The 19572-nt window shown below is 39.8% G+C and overlaps 1 protein-coding gene across 2 annotated transcripts in view; it reads right to left on the bottom strand.

Annotated features, from left to right (window-relative positions):
* CLSTN2 (calsyntenin 2) overlaps positions 1-19572 on the bottom strand; it is a 318016-nt gene that overhangs the window by 60116 nt on the left and 238328 nt on the right. For both annotated transcript variants that reach the window (XM_079315409.1, XM_079315410.1), the window contains exons 3-5: positions 12692-12887; positions 10931-11139; positions 4694-4843 (exon numbers count right to left, since the gene is read on the bottom strand). In XM_079315409.1, coding sequence (XP_079171535.1) covers positions 4694-4843; positions 10931-11139; positions 12692-12887 — 555 coding nt within the window. The remainder of the gene's footprint in view (positions 1-4693; positions 4844-10930; positions 11140-12691; positions 12888-19572) is intronic.

The following is a 19572-nucleotide window of genomic DNA, read 5'->3' as shown; positions in this document are numbered from 1 at the left end:
TGCCAAGCCTAGACTGCCATAAAGGCTCCCTGCTTCAGAATACATTTCATTTATAAAAATATAGGTGAATATCTTACAGCTAAGACAACACAAGGATGGTGTTTTAAGCTGCTAGGTGTGTGCACAAGAGTAACACAAATTGATTTATGTTTAGTGCAGAAAATACTTGGCCCTTTAAAATTGTTCCGGAAGACTGAAATATTATCCTGATCAGCAAGGTTTCTGCACTTGACCAGCCTCCTCCAAATAATCAATTGCCTTAGTAATCATATCCCTCCTTGTTAAAAGCATTGGCAGGATGAAAGCCAATATGGTTTTGATTTTCCTCAGTAATTGGATCTTACTAGAAAGCCCCCAAGAAAACTACTCTTAAGTCACCCAGCAGCTACTGCAAACAGCATCTCTGAGGAATGTTGACTCAGAAGTGATGCGAGATCACTCTGCTACTGAAAGGGAAAGTCCTGCCCTTTTTTGTACTAAAGAAGGATTTTACTTCAGCAGCAAGAGCAAGCTGACCTGACTGCATATGGCCCCTTAAAGAGGGTGGTAGGAATGTGCCTTTAGGTCATAGCAAGGGGCCAGGTCACCTTAGTGAGCCCTACATGCCTTAGAAAAGAAATGATATGCATTTTGACACATTAACCACTTTTCTTAAACATTTTTATGATCTATTAGGTGAATAAACAAAGTGAAGCTTTTATTTCAAAACCATTTTTAAGCCAACACTATGTAAACGTAATTGAATTTTTCAGGACTGTCTCTTTTAAGATGAATTTTTAAAGAACTTCAACCTTATTCTCTTTCTTGGGTAGGTGGCTGTTGATGCATACAGGTTCACAGACCCTGGGAGATAAATGCAAGAAAACTTTTCAGATTGGTAGAACACTTGAGGCTGGATGCTGAGAAATCCTGTTTTCTATTCAGAGTCCAAACTGTCTGTTCAACTGCAGGTTAGCCACCATTGCCTATGCAGGGCCCTATGAAATTTGGAAAATTATTCCTTTCATAAGGGGAAACAATGTGACTTTTGAGTTTTGGACTGTTGTATTTGCTCCACACTCACCTCCTCAGGAAGCACAGCCAGACCCCCTTGTGTGAGCTCTCTGACCCTTTCCCAGGGTATTCACCTGGTTACTTTAGAGAAGTTTTTTTCCTTCTAATACCTATTTTCTGTCTGAAATCAATGTCATTTTAAGGAGCAAAAACTTGTGGTTTAATTGTGAATAATTGAGCAGACATCTGACATTTTTCAAATTTTTGGGTCTGTGATTCTGCCCTTGTTTTTTTTGAGGCTAAACTGTTTTTCTTCCCACACGGTACATTGCTCAGCAGAGAGCTTGGTACAGGAATAATTGTTTTCAATTTTCTGCTATCTTGCATCTTTCAGCACATTGGGTTATATTTAATTTCTCTTTGTTATCCCACTAGGGGGGGACAGTAACACTTTTATGAAAACTATTCCTGAAAGTAACAGAAATGTGACTAAAGATTACAATACCATAAATGAGCCAAAGGAAACCTGGTCTAGATTGCAGGATTTTGTCTTCACCTCATGCTATTTGATGAATATACTTTATGAATATTTAATACTGGAGTGCCACAAGTCTGTCCATCCTGCTTTGAATAAGGAAGATATCCCTTTACAGAAATCAGTATTTGTGACATTAAAACAACTGCAGTGAAAGGAATCCACTGCAAGGGAATGCCCAGGAACAAGTGCAGTGTGAGCTTTGTGTCCACAGAACTGAAACCAGGCAGAGCCCTGGAGGGACAGACAGAACCTGGGGAAGGTGTTGAAGACAACAGGTCTTTGCTTGGGATGGAAACACCGTAACTGTGTTTAAAAATGCTTTAAACCAAGAATCAAAGTATTTTTGACTGCAGATGGAGCCTTTATGATGTCAGGAGTATTGTCATAATCCAGCTTTTCTTGGTAATGCAGTTCTTTACCAACCTGGCAGGACATGGTCACTCCACAGTTTGGAAATCATGGACATGTAAACAGGGCTGGCATTAAGAGATTTTGTGGCAGGGCTCTAGAAGCCACTTGACAAAACTCACTAATGAGAATTTCCAGTTAAAAGAACTGATCAGGAATTAATTTAGCTCATTGATTTACATTTTTAGTTTGCTCAGAATACAAATAACACTCCAGAGGGGTCTGCTCAGAAAGCATATGTCAGCTTGGGTCAAGTTTGCTCCTAAAGTAGCCTCTGAATAAAGAGGAGGATTTTTTACTGAAAATATCTGTGGGGATCTGCTGCTGGTGTATTAATGTCCATCATCAAAGAGCAGGGAAGCAGCTCCTGGATTTAATGAAGACTTCAGGGCTGTTAGCCCAAGGGAATATTGATTAAAGGAAAGCACCTTGGCTTGTGGAGCCTCACCTGCTCTGCCACACATCAGTCACAGGCTGTCAGCCTCAAGAAACAGGAGTAATTCTGAATTGTTTTACATAAGCCTGTTTTTCCCTGTCCCAGCCCAACACAGTGAAGGTTATCTGAAGGGCATCTACATTAAAATTTGCTGCACTAAAATTTTTAATACTGAATTTGCATTAGACTACTCCAGTTTCTATTCATGATAGTTACATAAACAGTATTTCAAATTACAAAAGCCATTAACTTTTAGGAACTAAGTTCCAATGCCATAAATTGAAAATCCAAGTATTTATTTGCTCAGAATAACACTGAAGAACAAGAAAAAAAACACGTGTTTCAGCAACATTTCTATTTGAAACAAAGACTCAGCATATTCCTCTTTTCTGTCAAAAATCTCCCATTATTTTACTTCCTGTAGTCATACTATCTTTACAAATATAGCATTATTTCAAAGAAGACGGATAAAACCTGCTGGCTGCCCCTTTGTGGGGAGGTCACAGAGCAACAGACACAGGGAAGAAAGAACACCAAAAATATTTTCCATTTCTAGTGTCCAGATTTCCTCTTTAACTACTAGACATACTCTTGAAAAGTTTTGCTTATTTGATCTTATTTTTTCCCTAGAAACAGGTGGTTTTTACAGATACTGGCTGAAACTGGCAAACAACAACACCTAATGAATTTCTCCACCTTTAAAACTAAATAGGCATGAAAAAAATCTCATTAAGATAAATGTATAAATTTCTGGAAGGATTATGTTGCAGCTCATTTTCAAATTACAATTAATGAAACAATAATAATTAAGGAATGAAGTCCTATCTACTCAATTGCTTACTTAAAGACCTACCCTGAGTGGGAGATATCCCCTGGCACTTTGTGCTCCTTGGCCTGGGGATATGACACATGGAAAGCTACAAGTAACATGAACAGAGAATAAAAAAACCCCAAACCCTGACCAAACATGTTCGAGGTTGTTCCTTTTCCTTATATTGGCTACCTGCGGTCTAGACCCACCTGATGGAACCAGTAGCAACAACAACATCCACATAACTGTGAAATAAAACTAGCAATAGAAATACATCACTACCACCTTTGCAAAACTTATTCAATCAATAAAATACCTAAATAAAAAACTACAGAAATGAAAAAATATTCATCAATTACACCCATCTTAATACAAATCCCAAGCTAACTTGAGGGTACTAATTTATGTGAGGTAACTCCATAACATGAAGTGTAAAGAGTCCATAATCTGTTTTATAGAATAAATCATTTGAACAGTAAGATCAGTTAGAAAATGTGCAAATAGTTCATTGTTCAATAGGTACTGTATTTTTTTTTTCAACAAAAGTGCTTTTTAAAGTACTTGGGTACTACTAAATCCCAAAAAACCGAAACTGGCTCTGCTTCAAGTGAGGGCTGTGGAAATGGAATCCTGCTACTGCAAAGATTTCATTACTAGCTCCTCCAGAGCAGAGCTTCTCATTTTACAAAGAAAACCTTTTTCTTTCAAATGTCAGCTTGCAAATTTACCTTTAAGTACAACAGCCAAACGGATTTTCCCCTCCTCAATCATTATGTTTAAAAATCACAGTTATGAAGGTCAAATCAGTCCTGAATGACACCTGCATAATGTGGTCACATCCAATTGGTTTATCTGTAATCCAGCCCTCATTTCCATCTTAATTAATAGTGGCATATCTATCTTCCCTGGACATTGTCAGCTGGGGTTTTTCTCCATTCCAGACAGGGTATGGATCCTTGCAGCCTTTTTAGAAAATCTAATTGATCCCTACTGAAATGTCTCAATATGAAGACAGGAATCTACTTTAAAGATGCTTTTCACTCCAAATGAGGGTGCTTTGACTCCTGCATGCCACAGAAGCCAATCCTGAATCTGGAACAAGATAACCTGAGCAACTCCAGCTCACATGGCAGAAGCACCTTGCCATGGTGGCTTCAAAAACGTTCTTTTAAGAAATAGCAGGACAATGGCAAACCAGCAGCATTTTTTTAACCTTCCAGAATATACAGACTGACTCATAAAATAACTTATTAGAGTAGAAATCTGTCTTACATCTTTTTGTCTGGTCTCTTCTTTGCTCTACCTAGAGAAGAAGCATGGCAAATGGAAACAAACATGGGATTATCATCCACTTTGTTAGCAGGCCTGGAATGAGGCAGAAGAAATAGCAGCAGTTTTTCACACCAGTGCAATAAGCACCCTACCTCCCTTACTGCCAGGTAGAGGGAAAACACCAAAGGAAGATATTTAAATAAAAAATTAAAATATGAAAGCTACTCAAACTTACCTTGCCAGCCTGGCTTGCACACAGGTTTGACATTAACTCGTACCAAGGCATCTTCTGCTGCACGTTTCTGCCCACAGTCAAAAGCTGTCACCATTATCTCATACTGGTGCTGTTTGTCATAGCTTAGCTTCTCAGTGTTCCTGATGTTACCTAGAGGTTCAGCACAAGAAAACATTCAGAGATCCATTCTTGGCTAAGCATCCACAGACTGCAACACTTGGGTCCTGGTTCATCAAGTGCTTTGTGACTTTGAGCTCTTTGAAGCACACAGAACATGCACAGGCAGGACAGTTCTGAAGAACAGGAAAGATTTTCTTTCTACCCAGCAGAGCAATAAGAAGCTTGTAGACAAATATAAGATGAGAGGGATATGCTGTGGGCATGGCTCTATCAGAAAACATCTGCTCAACAACACTTTCTCTAGTAAGATGGTAAAAGTAATTAGCAGTTATTTCTTGACATGTGCGGTGTCAGTAGGTGCACACTCCATTTCCACATTTGCCACAATACATGGCTTAAACAGCTTACTTAAACAGATTACTGAGATCCACTATTGAACCAAAGTATCCTCCTGCTTTCCCAAAAGCTATTACCCTGGAGGTGAGAGACATTTTAAAAATAGGAGAAACCCCAGAATCACCTCCTGCATTACAGCTCTTACCAGTATTTGATAGGGCAGCATGGAGTTATCACATGGAAAATAAAACCCAGCAACAACAGGGTTTATCTGCTGAACCTGACACACATATAAAGGTGACAAATTACCTGCTTTGGGAACAAAGACATCAGAAGTTTGAGAAGGAAAGGGAGAGATCTTTCTCTGAATAGCTCCCAGAGGGCTGGAAGAGCACAATGCAAAATGTATGTGTTTTCTATTAGCATTTTAATTCTGTCAATTTCCACTGAAATTTACTTTTTGCACAAGTTGAAACTTCATCCTGTTTAATTCATTTCATGCTTTTGCTCAGGGCTGTTTGTTTTTAACAAATCCTCTTTGAATGAGAATTTTTGTTCTAGAATTCAAGGAACAAACTTACTCTGCAGCAGCATTACACATAATAACTACTTTCAACCAGGATCAGCAAAATCCAGTTGTTTGGGCTACATTTGAAATAGGCAGGCCCCATATCCTGGAATTTAGTCATATGCAGTGAACTGATCCCCTCAGGTGCTGGCCAAAGTCTCTTTTGCTAGGCACAAAACGTTAGGTAGGATTTGGGCTTTTCGGTTTCATTTTCTTTTTCTTTTCACTCAAACAAGTGAGAGACAGAAGAAAGCAGACAAATGCAGCTTCTTAAAAGAAGTCTCACTCCATTAATTTGACAAGTGAAGACTTTTAGCAGGTATCTCTCTGCTGCACATTCCTTATCTTGTCAGAAACCACCACTTTTCTTACTACTACTACTACATTAAGCCAGCTTTAAGAGTTTAATTGAAATGGATGCAAAACTTTCCAGGTCAGGCGTGAGGAAAGGTTGCTTTGCATTTACCACCATCTTCAGGTTCAAAACCTGTAGCTTAAACAGACCCTTGCATCTGCAGCTGTAGGTCAGCCCCAATAACCCATTTGCTGCTGACTCTGAGTCTCTCTCTTCTCTTGCTCCCTTTTTGAGAGGGTCACAGAGCAGGACAAGTGCTTCTCACACTTTTATTTCTTGAAAGCAGAAATGCAACAAGCTGCTGAAGGCTGAGTTTGAAGCAGAGAATGTCCTACACACTCTGGAGTTCTCTCTCTGGGGTTCCTCACCTTGCCAGGCATTTTCAGGCCAGCCATGGGCACAGCTCTTTCCTCCCCTCAAGAACTGCAACAACCACACCAGCTACTTCACTGACTTTTGAGATGGTGATTGAGGAAACAATCTAATCACCCATGTTACTATCCTGAGTTACCTGAGTAGTGCATTTAATGAAAAACTGACACTGTATATACTTAATTACTGATTTTATATCTGCTCAATTATTCTGTCCTTTCTGCATTATGTTGTTTCTTACACAAATCTTTATATTTCCCTATTGGCTTCTTCTTGGTATTATTTTAGTCTGTGATCAGAAATATAATTATCCAAATTTTCATTAGCAGATTGCTAGAATTTCTGTGGCACATTAGGTGTCCTACAAGATTTATAAATAATTACAACATATTTGCATTTCATTAAATCTGCCTTTCAAGATCTGTATTTAATTATGGCCATTTCAGATTTGGACTACAAAGATTCTGACTCTTAGGTGTTATTCTGGAAGGTCATTTGGATGACTTGGAGATGTTACCCCATCACTTATTGACTTCCTAATAATTTCTTTCTCTTACCTCTGATGCTTTATGATTCTTTGGGTTTTTATAATTTAATCAATACGATTAAAAAGTAGACATAGAAGGGAAGCATTATAAACAGACTAATTAAAGTTTTAGAGATGGTAGTCTGAAAGTTTCTGTTTACATCTCACCTATAGACAAAAAAGTAATTATTAACATTAAAAAGGGAAAATTTTAATGGGAGAAGTAAGTACATTTCTAAGCAATTCAAAATTATGCGATACATTTTTTTTTTTTTTCAGCCTTTCAAAATATCTGCCTTTTCCTGGAAAAAGCCAGAGCTATAACCAATTTTCAAACAACAAAAAGCAGATCAGTGACTACAGGAATAGAAAAAGTCCTTCCTGAGGACACAGACATTTACACCTCTGTTTCTTCAAGGACAGTTTTAGGGATGGAATGATACAGAAATCCTTCTTTTCTGGCTCTTTCGCCTTTGGAGCAGTCACAGGAATGGGGAAAGACTTGACTGATTTAGTAAGGCAATTTCCTCCTAAATTCTACAGTTACTAAATCCATTTATCTTCCTGTCAAAAAGGTTCATTTTTAAATAATAATGGAAAGAATCTGTCATTTAATAAATATATAAATATCAAATGCAGATGCTCAGCTATGGAGTTTGGCTTTACTTTCCTGGCAATATGAAGTTTGCACAGCTCTTACCACAGCTCTGGGTGCTGTAAAGGGGGATCCTGTGACATTCTGTCCTGTCTGTAACTTGTAAACTAATAAAACCTGTATGGACAGGAGAGGTCCCTGTCTCATCTTGACACTGAACATGCATTTGTGAAATGCTCCCCAGAGCTGGGTGGCAAATAACAGTCATCCCCATTTTTGAGGTGAGGCTGGGTCAGAGCCATGACTGTATTTGTATCCATACCTGAGTTCCCAGATCATCTGACCATAACCCTGACATATAAAGCACGAGACATGTGAACAGAAATGCATTTTGCTGGCATTCTGACAGATGTGTGCATTGTGGTTCAATTTTTCTGTCACCTGAAAAAAGCCAACACAATATTGTTGCACTAACTGACTTGACTTAGATTCTCTGCTAAGGAGAAAATGAGACTAATCTGCATGCAATACTACTTTAAAACATATTATGCCTTATACCTTTAATCACAGTTCTTTGTACAGCAAAGCATAAATTTGTCCTCTGCCTTTACATGACTGTATTTTATGACTCAGAGCTCATTACCCTCCAAGTCTGGCTCATCATATACAAGACTGAATTTTATTAGTGCTGTAGTTTCAGAACACAAAGTAATTTTATCCACAAGGAAATCACATACTAAGGGCCAGAGTTGTCAAAAGTAACTGGGAAGTTTTATATTACCTTCCCAAAGTGCCTAAGTTACAAGGACCTGTAGGAAATACCCCCAAGCTGATGCTGCTTGCTGTGCCTACCCACTCCTGCCTCCCATGGAGCAGGGATGAAGCAGCCTGTGCACCAACAAAGCCTGCAGGGCTCTCTCTGCCTCTCTGCAAACCTCCCCAACGTGTATTATAATGTTTCAAGGCCAAAAAATGCTCCATGCATGGATCTAGGGACAAGAAATAGGTTTTACCTAACAAGACAGTGATCTGTCAAAAGAAAAAGAGCTGATGGAATAGCTTCATCTTTTTACAGACTTATGTTTGAGGATATTTTCATATGTTGGTCATGAAAAGAATCCACCATATGGGGCAGACAATGGCATGTTTTCCTCACAATTCTCCCCCACCTCCATCTTTTGGGGCCCCCTGCAATATTTAGATTTGATTTTAAGGTATTTGGTTATCCTCTTTATGAGCAATGAAGCTCCACATGTGGGTGACTGAAAAGCATAAAAAAAATCATAACCTGTAGAAGACACAAGAACCTAGATTTGTATTTCACAATGGCTAAAGAACCTGTTAACAAAATCCTAATTAGCACAGTATTACCAGACAGTCCCAGGCATCTCATACATCTATTTTAACCACCCTACAGGGAACAAAAATGGGCATGCTTCCAAAGAATTTCCACCAGAGAAAGTTTATATCAGCTGCCACAGAGAGACAGCAGTGTCTCACTGTTTCAGCAGTGAAATGTGTTGGAACTAAGCAACATATTTCTGTCACAAAATAAAAGTATAGCCATCTATTCTAACTCTGTCTCTAATTCCAGTGGGTTTAAGCAATTACCATTATCTCAAAAAATTGCAAATTAGACTGCAATTACTGTTGGTTGTGGCAGCACTGTTCTTTTAGTGAACAAATAGATCAAAAATATTAATTGAATTCATGACCAAGAAACTGCAAGTATTACAACCTCATACCAATTATTCACTGCAGGCTTTAAAGTCACATTTCAATCAATGATTTTCTCATTGCCTTTGCTGAAAAGAAGGTCCCAGGCACATGAGGACAAAGATGTAACCAAGGACTCCTGACATTTCTCATGCTTTTGATCATATCTCTGACTGTAAAAAGACATGAGCACTCCTGAGGCAGCTGCTCTGTGTGATAGGAGCTGAAAAGGCACAAGCAGCAGAAATGACTGCTCTGGATCACACCAATTTCAGGGTTTTCTCTGTCCCTTATATCTGCCACAAACCCCACAGGAAATTATGAGATAATCTCTAAGTTCCTACACATAGACATGGAACCTTGGAAAAAAATGGATTCAGAGACACAGAGAACTTTCTTTCAGGACAACATGGGAAATCTCCCAGTTAAAAAAATTAGTATGGAGAGGAAAAGCTTCTAGGGAATTGTTTCAAAATATCTCCTTCTAAATGCCCACTTGCTGTAAAAAATCCTTTGTGCAGTTCCCTGCATTCACAAGAATACTGGATTACTGTGCCAGCTACCCTCATTTACTCAAACACTAACATATTTCTCACAATTGCACTTCCTATGCCACACACTTGCTTCCCAATGTGTGATAACGAGATGGATTTTTCCCCAAAGTCATTACAATTTATTGATATAACAGGTTGTCTTCTGATGCTCATCTGTGCATTGTGCAAGAACTGCACAAATACAGATTAAAACATTTTTAACAAGGTAAAGAGTTTTTACAAAACATCCCAATGTGAAAATGACTGCTCAGAGAAAACAGTAGCTCCATGCATGCTTTCAATTTACAATTTGGCCAAAAATCAGATTCAACTTCCAAACTGTATTCTCCTACAAACAACGTGGATTAAATGCTTCTTCTAGGAGAGAGAAATCAGAGCACTGCTGGGTATGCAGACAGTTTCTTCTGGGGAAACTATTTTTTATTGTCTGAAGCAAGCAGAGAACGGGAGGAAGGACCTTCCACACACTTTTCATGCAGCTCAGCTACCATTCCCAAACTCAGTTCCACGTTCTTTGCTGTTCCAAGAAGCTGACATACAGGGCCACCAAGGTCAAAAACTGCTGCATATGGAAAACCTTCTATGGTTTATTATTTTCCCTAAAATATAAAATATATACCTCAGAAAAAACAACTAAAATGAACAAAAAAACTCTTAAGAAATTGTACTAATTCTCCACAGTACATTTTCTTCCATGCTGCAAAATAATGCACCCACTTCAGGAAGCACTACAACTGGGCAAGTCTGTGGATCTGTGATCCTAAAAGCTTTAAAAATCAATAGGCATATGCATAATATTGCATATTTAGGCCCTGCTTCATGAGACTAGCTGTAATCCAGTGAATAAACCCTGCACTGGGAAATACATGCTGCCTTGGGGAATGCCATGGGACCTGACACAATTAGGAGAATGGCCTGAGTGACCAAGAATCATGCTGCTCACCTAAATCTGGTGGCTAAATTTCCACAGGAGGTTCCTGTGACGTTTTCTGCTACACAGAAAGGATGGAACTGCACAGTGTGAGGTTTCCTCATTCCCAGAGAGAACAGGATTTCTGCCTGGAGCCCCTGCCCAGCCCTGCTGGGAGCACTCACCGTTCCTGTCGATGGCAAAGGGCACGGCTGTGGTGACAATCTCGTAGTTGCAGATCTGGCTGTACTGGGGGGAGCAGTCCTCATCCGTGGCCTCCACCTGCAGGATGCTGTCATAGATCTTCCCCTCTGTCACTGAGGCCTTGTACACGCTCTCCTTGAATGCTGGGGAGAACTCATTGACATCCTTCACCTGGATATGAACCACTGCCCTAAAACAGCCACAGAAAATATCAAAGAGAAAAAGTCATTTAAGGTGACACTTGCTAACATTCATTTTCAAAACACTTGAAAAGACTAACAAAACATATCTAGAGAACTATGTAAGAACTATTAAAATTAGATATTACTGAATTTTATTTTTAATTTGCCCAATTTAGTATCTTAGTGTGGCAGTAGGTAGAAGTCTGTTGCCATGGCTTGTGGGAAGAGGGTTTCATGGTGCTCCCTGTTAAGGTCTGCCTCTAAAAATGAACCCCAGCAGAAAATGACTACAGAGTAAAATAAGTAAAGAGGAAAAAAAATCATGGTAGTCTTCCATATCCACTACCTAAAAATGGCCAGTTTACAAACATTCTACCATACTCAGTAAGGCTCTCACCTTCTGCTGATGATAATTATCTAATCCTTTAATTAGTTACAACTCTGTACATGTAGCCCACCAAGGCCTTTGGTATTTAGTGAATGACCCTAAAGGCCTTGCTCTGGAAGGATTTGCCTGCTGTTTTGATAAGCAGGGGGACAGAGGGATACAGAAGGGATATTCTGGAGCAATGGCAGAGCCTCAGTAAAGGCTGGGACCCAGGCAGTGTGTCTGAGTGGTACTAAACAAAGTCTGGTGGCAGTGGGCCAGACTTCATTTAGTCAAGATTAGTCCAAAACCTTCTACAACTGGATTTCTACCAGATTGTTACTGATGTAAGAGGGGGAAACATAATAAAATCTGATATTGTGAAGCAAAACTTTCTGTGATCTGATGGTTATCTATTGCAGGCTTCCTCCTAAATCTGTATTCTTCTTAAATATCCTGAAAACTTCAGCATGCATTATAGACCTAATTAAATTTTTAATTGTTGTGTGTCCTGGATGAGCGAAAGGAAGAATGATTACTATAAATCATTTATGATAATGGCTCTCAGCAAAACTAACTATTTGTACAGCACTTGCACATCTACGTGAGTTAAATTCATCTTTAATGAGAAATGATCTGGAGCTAAGTTCCATGAATTCAAAGGGAAAAAAGGCACTGTGCCACCTGAGCTTATTCAGGGAATTGGCTCCACAGTAAAAAGTACCACCTACTGACCTTCAATACACTCCTCTTCAGAGGAATTCACTTTCTCAGAGAAACACTGACACTGTTCAAACGTGACACTGCTCAGCTTATGACATACATATACTAAAAAAAGGGGATGATTCCTCTCTTCTTACCATTTGAAATGAGATGAACAGAGAGAAAGCCTATTTTAAAATTGCAAAAATCAATTGAAAGCCAGCTTCTATGACCTGGATGTATTCAACATGAAAGCAAGAATAGAAAACAGAAACCAAAGCTGAGATGAATTTATCCACTTGAACAGGGGTCCTGTCCAAAGCTTTAACTGAAGAAAATGAAAAAGAATGTATTTTCTAACAGGAAAAAGGAATGAAAAATATTGCAACAATGGTTCATCTTTGTTTTGTTTGCTTTCTACCAGACAATAACACAGACTGTGGAGCGAATTACGCCAAAGTAAAAACATGTTTCTCCTCCTTTTTACCCACTTGTGAGATTTCTTCCAGTTTGTTCCACCTGGTCCTGAGCCACAGTCATAGGCCTGGATGATGAATGTGTATTCCTTCTGCAGCTCACAGTCAATGGCACTCCCTGCTTGGAGCCGACCTTCTCCAGATGTCTTGTTCAGCACCACGGCCTCAAAGGGCATTTCCTGCCCATGGATTTTGAAAGCACAGATTTCACCTGTGAGGAACAGCACAAAGCAGTCATAACTGGGGGAGTCTAAGTCTTATGCACTGACTTATGCAGTGACACCTGCAAAGTTCATTTGTATTTCACCTGCTGTTCCAGAAGGGGAAAATATGGACTCAGGCCCCAGGTCACTGTGTGTCCAAAGGGGCCATTGGGCAGATGCTGGGCAGTGGGAGTTGCTGAGTGCAGCTCCAGAAACACTCCTCCCTCTTCCCCCATCAGTACTAGATGGTTTCTGAAAGCCCCAGAGGCCATCCTGCACCAACAGCAATGGAGAGCTAAAATATTTTTGGGCTAAATTAAGAGACTGCATTTATTTAAAGAAAATAGCAAAAAGATAAATAGATGATACTTCAGGGGTGTCATTTTTTAACTGCTGTCACTCCTTGAGCCACTTGAGCTGCCAGGTGGTAGCAGATGTGCAGATTCTTGCAATTTAGTTTCCCAGTAGTGGAAAAACTAATGGTGCAGAACATGGGCACATTTAAATACATCCTTTTTTATTTACAGACATACATCATCTTTGGAACAGAAGTAGTTGCAGGCACACAGACAAGTGTCCCTTTTGGACATCTCAGTCACCCACCCACACTCTCACTCTCATACATGAGTGCCTTCTTGGCAGCAGCTCTCCCTGCCTCCAAACTGTTTCCTATTGTAATAGATCCATAGCATCTCTCAGAGGAGAACTATAGAACAGAACAGATGATACAGCAAGGACTAAAAAAATTGATTTGGTCACAAAAGACAACATAAAGAATCTTCTGAGAATGTGAGACTGGAAAGGGAGAGAAGACCCAGTTTCTGGTCTTTCTTTTTTTACCCTTCATAATGACAGCAAGGATATGCACATGGAGTTAATTTTTAACTACTCCAGAATCCAACTTTAAAAATGAAATATTTATAAAAAGATCAATGTGACTTAAATATTTTTATGACACATTAAACACATGCTCTTTTATGAGCAAGTCAGTCTCAGGACATGCATTATAGATTCAAAGCCATCTCCCACTCACATAATCCTTTTCCATTTATTTCCAATTTAGAGTTGCAGCCTTATGAAAATCTTCTTGCCAATCATATCTGAGCCAAGTGCCAAATTCTAAATTAACTCTGAATCTATGACCTCTAATTCAGGTCTGGCTTCTTTATTACAATATGTTGTTTATTTTCGTAAAAGAGAACAGACGGTGACTTTGTAAAAGTGCTGAAGTTCCTAATTCCTATTATGTGTGAAAAATAAAAAATGGCAAAGGTGTGTGTGCAGGGAGGGTGGGGATTAGGTACACTGAGGTATAAACGCAGGATTTTTAGAATAGTCACTCAACTACAATCCCACAGGTTTCCCTTTATGACCAGAGGAGCTGAAGCTTTGCTCAGGTACATTCACTGACATTTAGGCAGACAAATCCCACACTTGACAATTGCCATCAATCCTCTGAATGTCCTTAGAGGAGCAGCACACGGTTGTTTTGGGAATTCTGAGGTACTGAAAACATGCATTAGGCATTGCTTAGACATTTTCCTGCTGCACCCTCTCCCTCCAGGGGTGTGAAAGGGCTGTGGGGTTTCCCAGAACAGAGCTGTCCTCTCTCCAAAGCTCTCTGCTGCTCGCCCTCAGCGAGCTCGAATATTTGGACTACAGAAGAAGCAATGGACTTTAGCCTGAGAATCAGATTTTCAAAAAGATTAGCACCTTACACTTCCATAAAAGCAGGCTGCACAGTAATGATCTGTGTGCAGGGGCCAAAGCTCAAGATGAGGAGAAGGCTGAAGGGAAGCAGCCTGTGAGCTTTCACCATGGGCACTGATCACTGGGTTTGTATCCCACTGCTCTCCCATGCAGCTCCTGAAAACAACTATTTCACATTTCCTTCTAACTTCAAAACAAAACATTCATCTGAAATGATATTGTGGATTTCAGTTTTATTTTAACTGAAAACAAAATAAACCACTGCAAACATGGGAAGTTTAGAGGCAAATACTGTTTTTTGTGTTCTATAAAGACTGGCCTTCATAGTTTCTTAAAAGTTTTCCTCAGATGCACAATTCATCAAGAGAAATCTTAACTTCAGTGGTTTTGTGTTTATTATTTTATTGATCCATTGTTTGCTTGCAAATAAGACATCATTTGCAGATGTCCAAGCTACAGTTCTTAAAAAACAGAAATAGCTCCAGGCAGAAAAAAGTTCTCTCAGCCCTAATCTAAATATTTATCATTTTTCCCTCTCCAAAGGCAGAGCCCTAATGCAAAGCAATAGTAGAAGCAGCACATGTTCCAATTAGCTCTCAGCAAATATTTTAGAAGTTCCTATATCCCACTCCTATGCAAGATATTCCAGCTTTAAATGTAACTCTAATTTTGTCTCCATATTACCATTTGCCAAGGATAAAATAATGACAGCTCCTTGGATATGGTGAGATATTTGTAAACACACTGCAAAAAACCCACCTACACTTCCAGAATGTGGCTACAGAAACCTGCTTATTTGAAAACAACTGCAAATGTTTTCAAAAACTGGGTAAGACTTTTTTTCAAAAGGGCTGTATTGCTGTTTCCAAAGAAATGAACTAACATGTCGAAAAATTTAAATATATAGGACCATGATGTTTTTGAAAGGTGTCCTAATGGCTGTATTGCAAGTGGAAATGAAAACAGAGTTGTAAGAGCTGTAAAAAAGCAGAAGATGAAGTAAGGTCCACTGCCAGACACACACATTGACAGATATGTAGAACTTGTATTATTAAGCATTACTAACAGTGTCTTTAAAATGTAACAGATACTATTTCTCATTATTAAATAGAGCTACAGGGATTTATTTCAACTCATCTGAGTTAACCCCAGACCAACATGATGCCAAAGGGAGCTGTGCCAAGCTTATCTTACCTTCTGGTGTCTTAGGGAAGAATGGGTTTGTAAGTCACTGGAGGAAAAGGAGGCAGGGTTTCTCACCTATTCAGACTCACCACTGAAGTTGCAGGACCCTGGCACTACCTCCCTCCTATCTCCTTTGCAGGATCAAAACAATGAGAGTGAAAATTGGGACATAGTTTTTTTTCTTCCCAACAGACAACCCAGTAAAATTCTGTGCATTGTTCTTAATTTCATTTGAATGGGTTTGGGAGCAGGTGGATATAGGATTCTGTGATCATAGAAATGGTGGTAGCACTGAATTGCTAAAAAATGGGTAATTTGCTGACACCATGTAAAGGTAAAAGCACATTCATGAAATCCTACAGAAATTGCCAGGGCAGAAGGAAAATATCCCTTTTCATACATGTTTTAATTAACATTTTTTCTTCAAATCATTCAGACTGTCATTAGCCATAAGCACCTATTAATTTTGAAGTTTACATTCTTTTATGTTTGAAAGCCTTGGTAGATCCATATGTTACTACTGCAGGGATAATAAGGATATAATTTCCTCTGTAAAAATTATAATAGCCTGAAAAAAAGGCTGATGGTTCACAATTTCTGAAACATAACCAACAAATTTATCCACTGTTTGGAAATTGATAAAGACAATGTTTCACATTCAGCCACATTTACATGCAAGATTTAGCGATTACAAGACTTAATCAATAAAACTGTATTACAAATTAATGCCTTCTGTAAGAAACACCAGATTCATGCTTCAATCCCCAATGTTACTCCTTTAATAACTACACAGCCTCATTCACTTGAAATCAATTTCAGAAGTTATTAAAAAACCACTTCATGCTTATGTGGCCTTTCACAGCTCCCTTTGCTACTTCCTCAGCTTTCTCTACACCAAGAATGCTTCAGCTGGAAAGCTGGGCTCTCTGACATTCCATCACTGGCATCAATAGGTAAAAAAGCTGTGTGTGAATCAGGAACCACCACATGCTGTTTCATGGGCAAGGCCAAGTGCTGGGCTGCCACAAGCCTGCAGGGCTGGGGCACAGAGGCTCAAAGTGCCCAGCAGAACAGGAGCTGGGATGCTGGTCAAAGGGGCTGAACACGAGCCACGTGTGCCCAGGTGGCCCCAAAGGCTCATGGCACCGGGCCAGTGTGGCCAGTGACTGTCCTCCTGTACTCAGCACTGGGGAGGCCACACACCCAATGCTGTGCCCAGTTCTGGAACCCTCAGTGTAGGAAAGACCCAGAGAGGGGAACAGAGCTGGGGAAGGGTTGGAGCACCAGGGTGGTGAGGAGCAGCTGGGGGAGCTCAGCCTGCAGAAATGGAGGCTCACGGGACACCCCACTGCTCTCTGAGAGGAGGCTCCAGTGGGATGGTGCTGCATTTTGGCTATAGGAGCAGTAGAAAGGAGAATACAAGATTGTTCTTCATGTAATGGAGAAGCAAAAGAGAGCTTTATTTAAAGAAACACTGCACTTATATAGGGTACTTCGTGCCATACAGAATAGAAAAGGCTCATTGGTCCAAGAAGGCAACACCTCTTTGAAAACATGCTTTCTGCAAAACATCACATCTCCAGCAGGTGTTTAATCATTGTTATAACTTTTTGTCCTTGAGCAGCCTGGGGAAAGGGCTTTCTTGGCTCCCAGCAGCATCCTAATGACAGGATGGGAGCCAGTAACTTCTCCAAGGTAATGAGTGACAGGGTGAATAAAAGCTTCAGGTTGCACCAGGGCAGGTTTAGACTGGATGCTAGGAAAAATGTTTTTACCAGAAGTGTGGGTCAGGCACTGGCACAGACTGCCCAGGGCAGTGCTGGCATCACCATCCCTGGAGGGATTCAAAAGACAGGTGCATGTGGCACTCAGGGACATGGTTAACAATGGCTTGGAAGTGCTGGGTTAGTGCTGGGCTCGATGGCTTTAGAGGTGTCTCCAGCTGGTGATACCTGCAGGCTCAGGAATCCTGTGATTCCTCACGGAGCAGAGCTCACCCTGCTGTTCCTGAGACCATCTGTTACCTTCAACTACCTTTTAAAGAGATGAATTGTTTCCCTCAGGTGCTATGAAATGATGCAGCTCCACAATACAGAGATGCTACAGAAAAAGCACAGGGGTGACAAAGAGGTTACATCTCACTAAATAGCAAGCAGAGTACACGGAAGTGTTCTAAAAGCTTGACAAGAAGAAAAGCTTCAATTCTGTCTTGTACCTTTTAGGTAGCACTAAATCAAATCTGAAGCTCAAACCTCTAGGAAAGCAGGCTTCATTAGTTTGTTGCTGACAAAATTACTCATTTACATTCATATCCTGTTCTAATTTTATTACTCTCTAGCCTTTTATTACACTTGCATGTGTGTTTTTCTCCAACATCTCCAACACAGATAATCCTTTATTTAAAATTAAGGTGGAAGTTTTATACTTCCTGAGGTAAGCACAGAGACCCTGGGACATTCCAAAGTGCCTAGGAATCAAAGCTCCAGGATCACATGGCAAATCCACTTCCACCCTGAAGGAGACAAAAGCCTTGCTCAGGACAGATGCATATCAAGCTTTGATGCAATGAACAGATATAATCATGATCAAGGTATTACAGTGACCTCCAAAGCTTTGCACATGAATGACAATAACACTGCTGTTTCCTCAGCTGTGTCCTTCAAGAAACTAATTCAGCTCCATGGATCCATAAAGTCCTAACAGACAGGCACCACTAATGAATCTTCTCCATGCCACCAGTAGGCTTCCAAGAATTTTATACAGCCTGTGGACTTGCTTGCAGCATCACTTTCCTCTTGTTCTAACTAGAAGTTTATCAACAAAGTTGAAGTACTCTCAGTATGAATCAAATTTGAATCTTTAAGGCTTTACATGTGGATGGAAATCCAAACACAGGCATGCTGTTCTTGAAAAGTTTATCAGCAAAGATCTCTCCTGGGACTTGGATGGACACCTGCAAGTAAGTACCCTGCTGGGACACTGCTCTGTTTCCTCAGAAATACAGCACTGACCCTATGACATGCTGTCAGTGTCAGATTTCAGAATAACTTTTTTTAGGAGTTACTCTTTCGCTGGTTTTTATTTTTTGGGTTTGGTTTTTTTGTTGTTTTTTTGTTTGTTTGTTTGTTGTTTTTTGTTGTTGTTGTTTTTAATTTATTTTGGTTTGTTTGTTTGTTTGTTTGTTTGTTTGTTTGTTTTAAATCCAGCCTTCCATGATAACAGCTGTACACAAGTTTCTCTGCTGGAATCCTGCAAACACCTCCTGCAGTGCAGAGCTGGTGACCTTTTGAGTGTCTCTCTTTTGAGTGCCACTGGGAAGCTATACAGCTTTGGTGAGTTTTCTATAACAGGCTGTAGCTACTGTTTAAATAATTACAGAATGCAGAAGGTTATATTTTGAAGGAGGAAAGGGCAGTTGTTTGGGAAAAGGAGGCCAAAAAATAATTAGAGATGTAAAATATCTGTAAGGATAGGGGAAAAAAAAGGTGGTAACTACTGTATATCCTTTTCCAGCTCATTTAAGCCAATACTATTAACTCACACTGAAAATACTAAATTCCAGGAAGCAATACTGAAATCATGAATAGAAGGAGGTATTCATACCTTAATGTAATACCAAAAATTATTATTTCCTCTTATCTAATTATATGGGCAACATGCTCTGCAAAGCAAGGCCATAAATCCATTGCTACCCTTCCTGTTCCATGGATTGGAAACTGGAAGAGGGGGAAACTGCACTTGCACTTCAAGTAATTAATCGCTGCCATAAGCTCACCCCAAATGAACCAGACTTCATCC

This window comes from Erithacus rubecula (assembly GCF_903797595.1).
Source record: "Erithacus rubecula genome assembly, chromosome: 11".
NCBI lineage: Eukaryota > Metazoa > Chordata > Aves > Passeriformes > Muscicapidae > Erithacus > Erithacus rubecula.
This window is presented reverse-complemented; position numbering and strand designations above follow the sequence as displayed.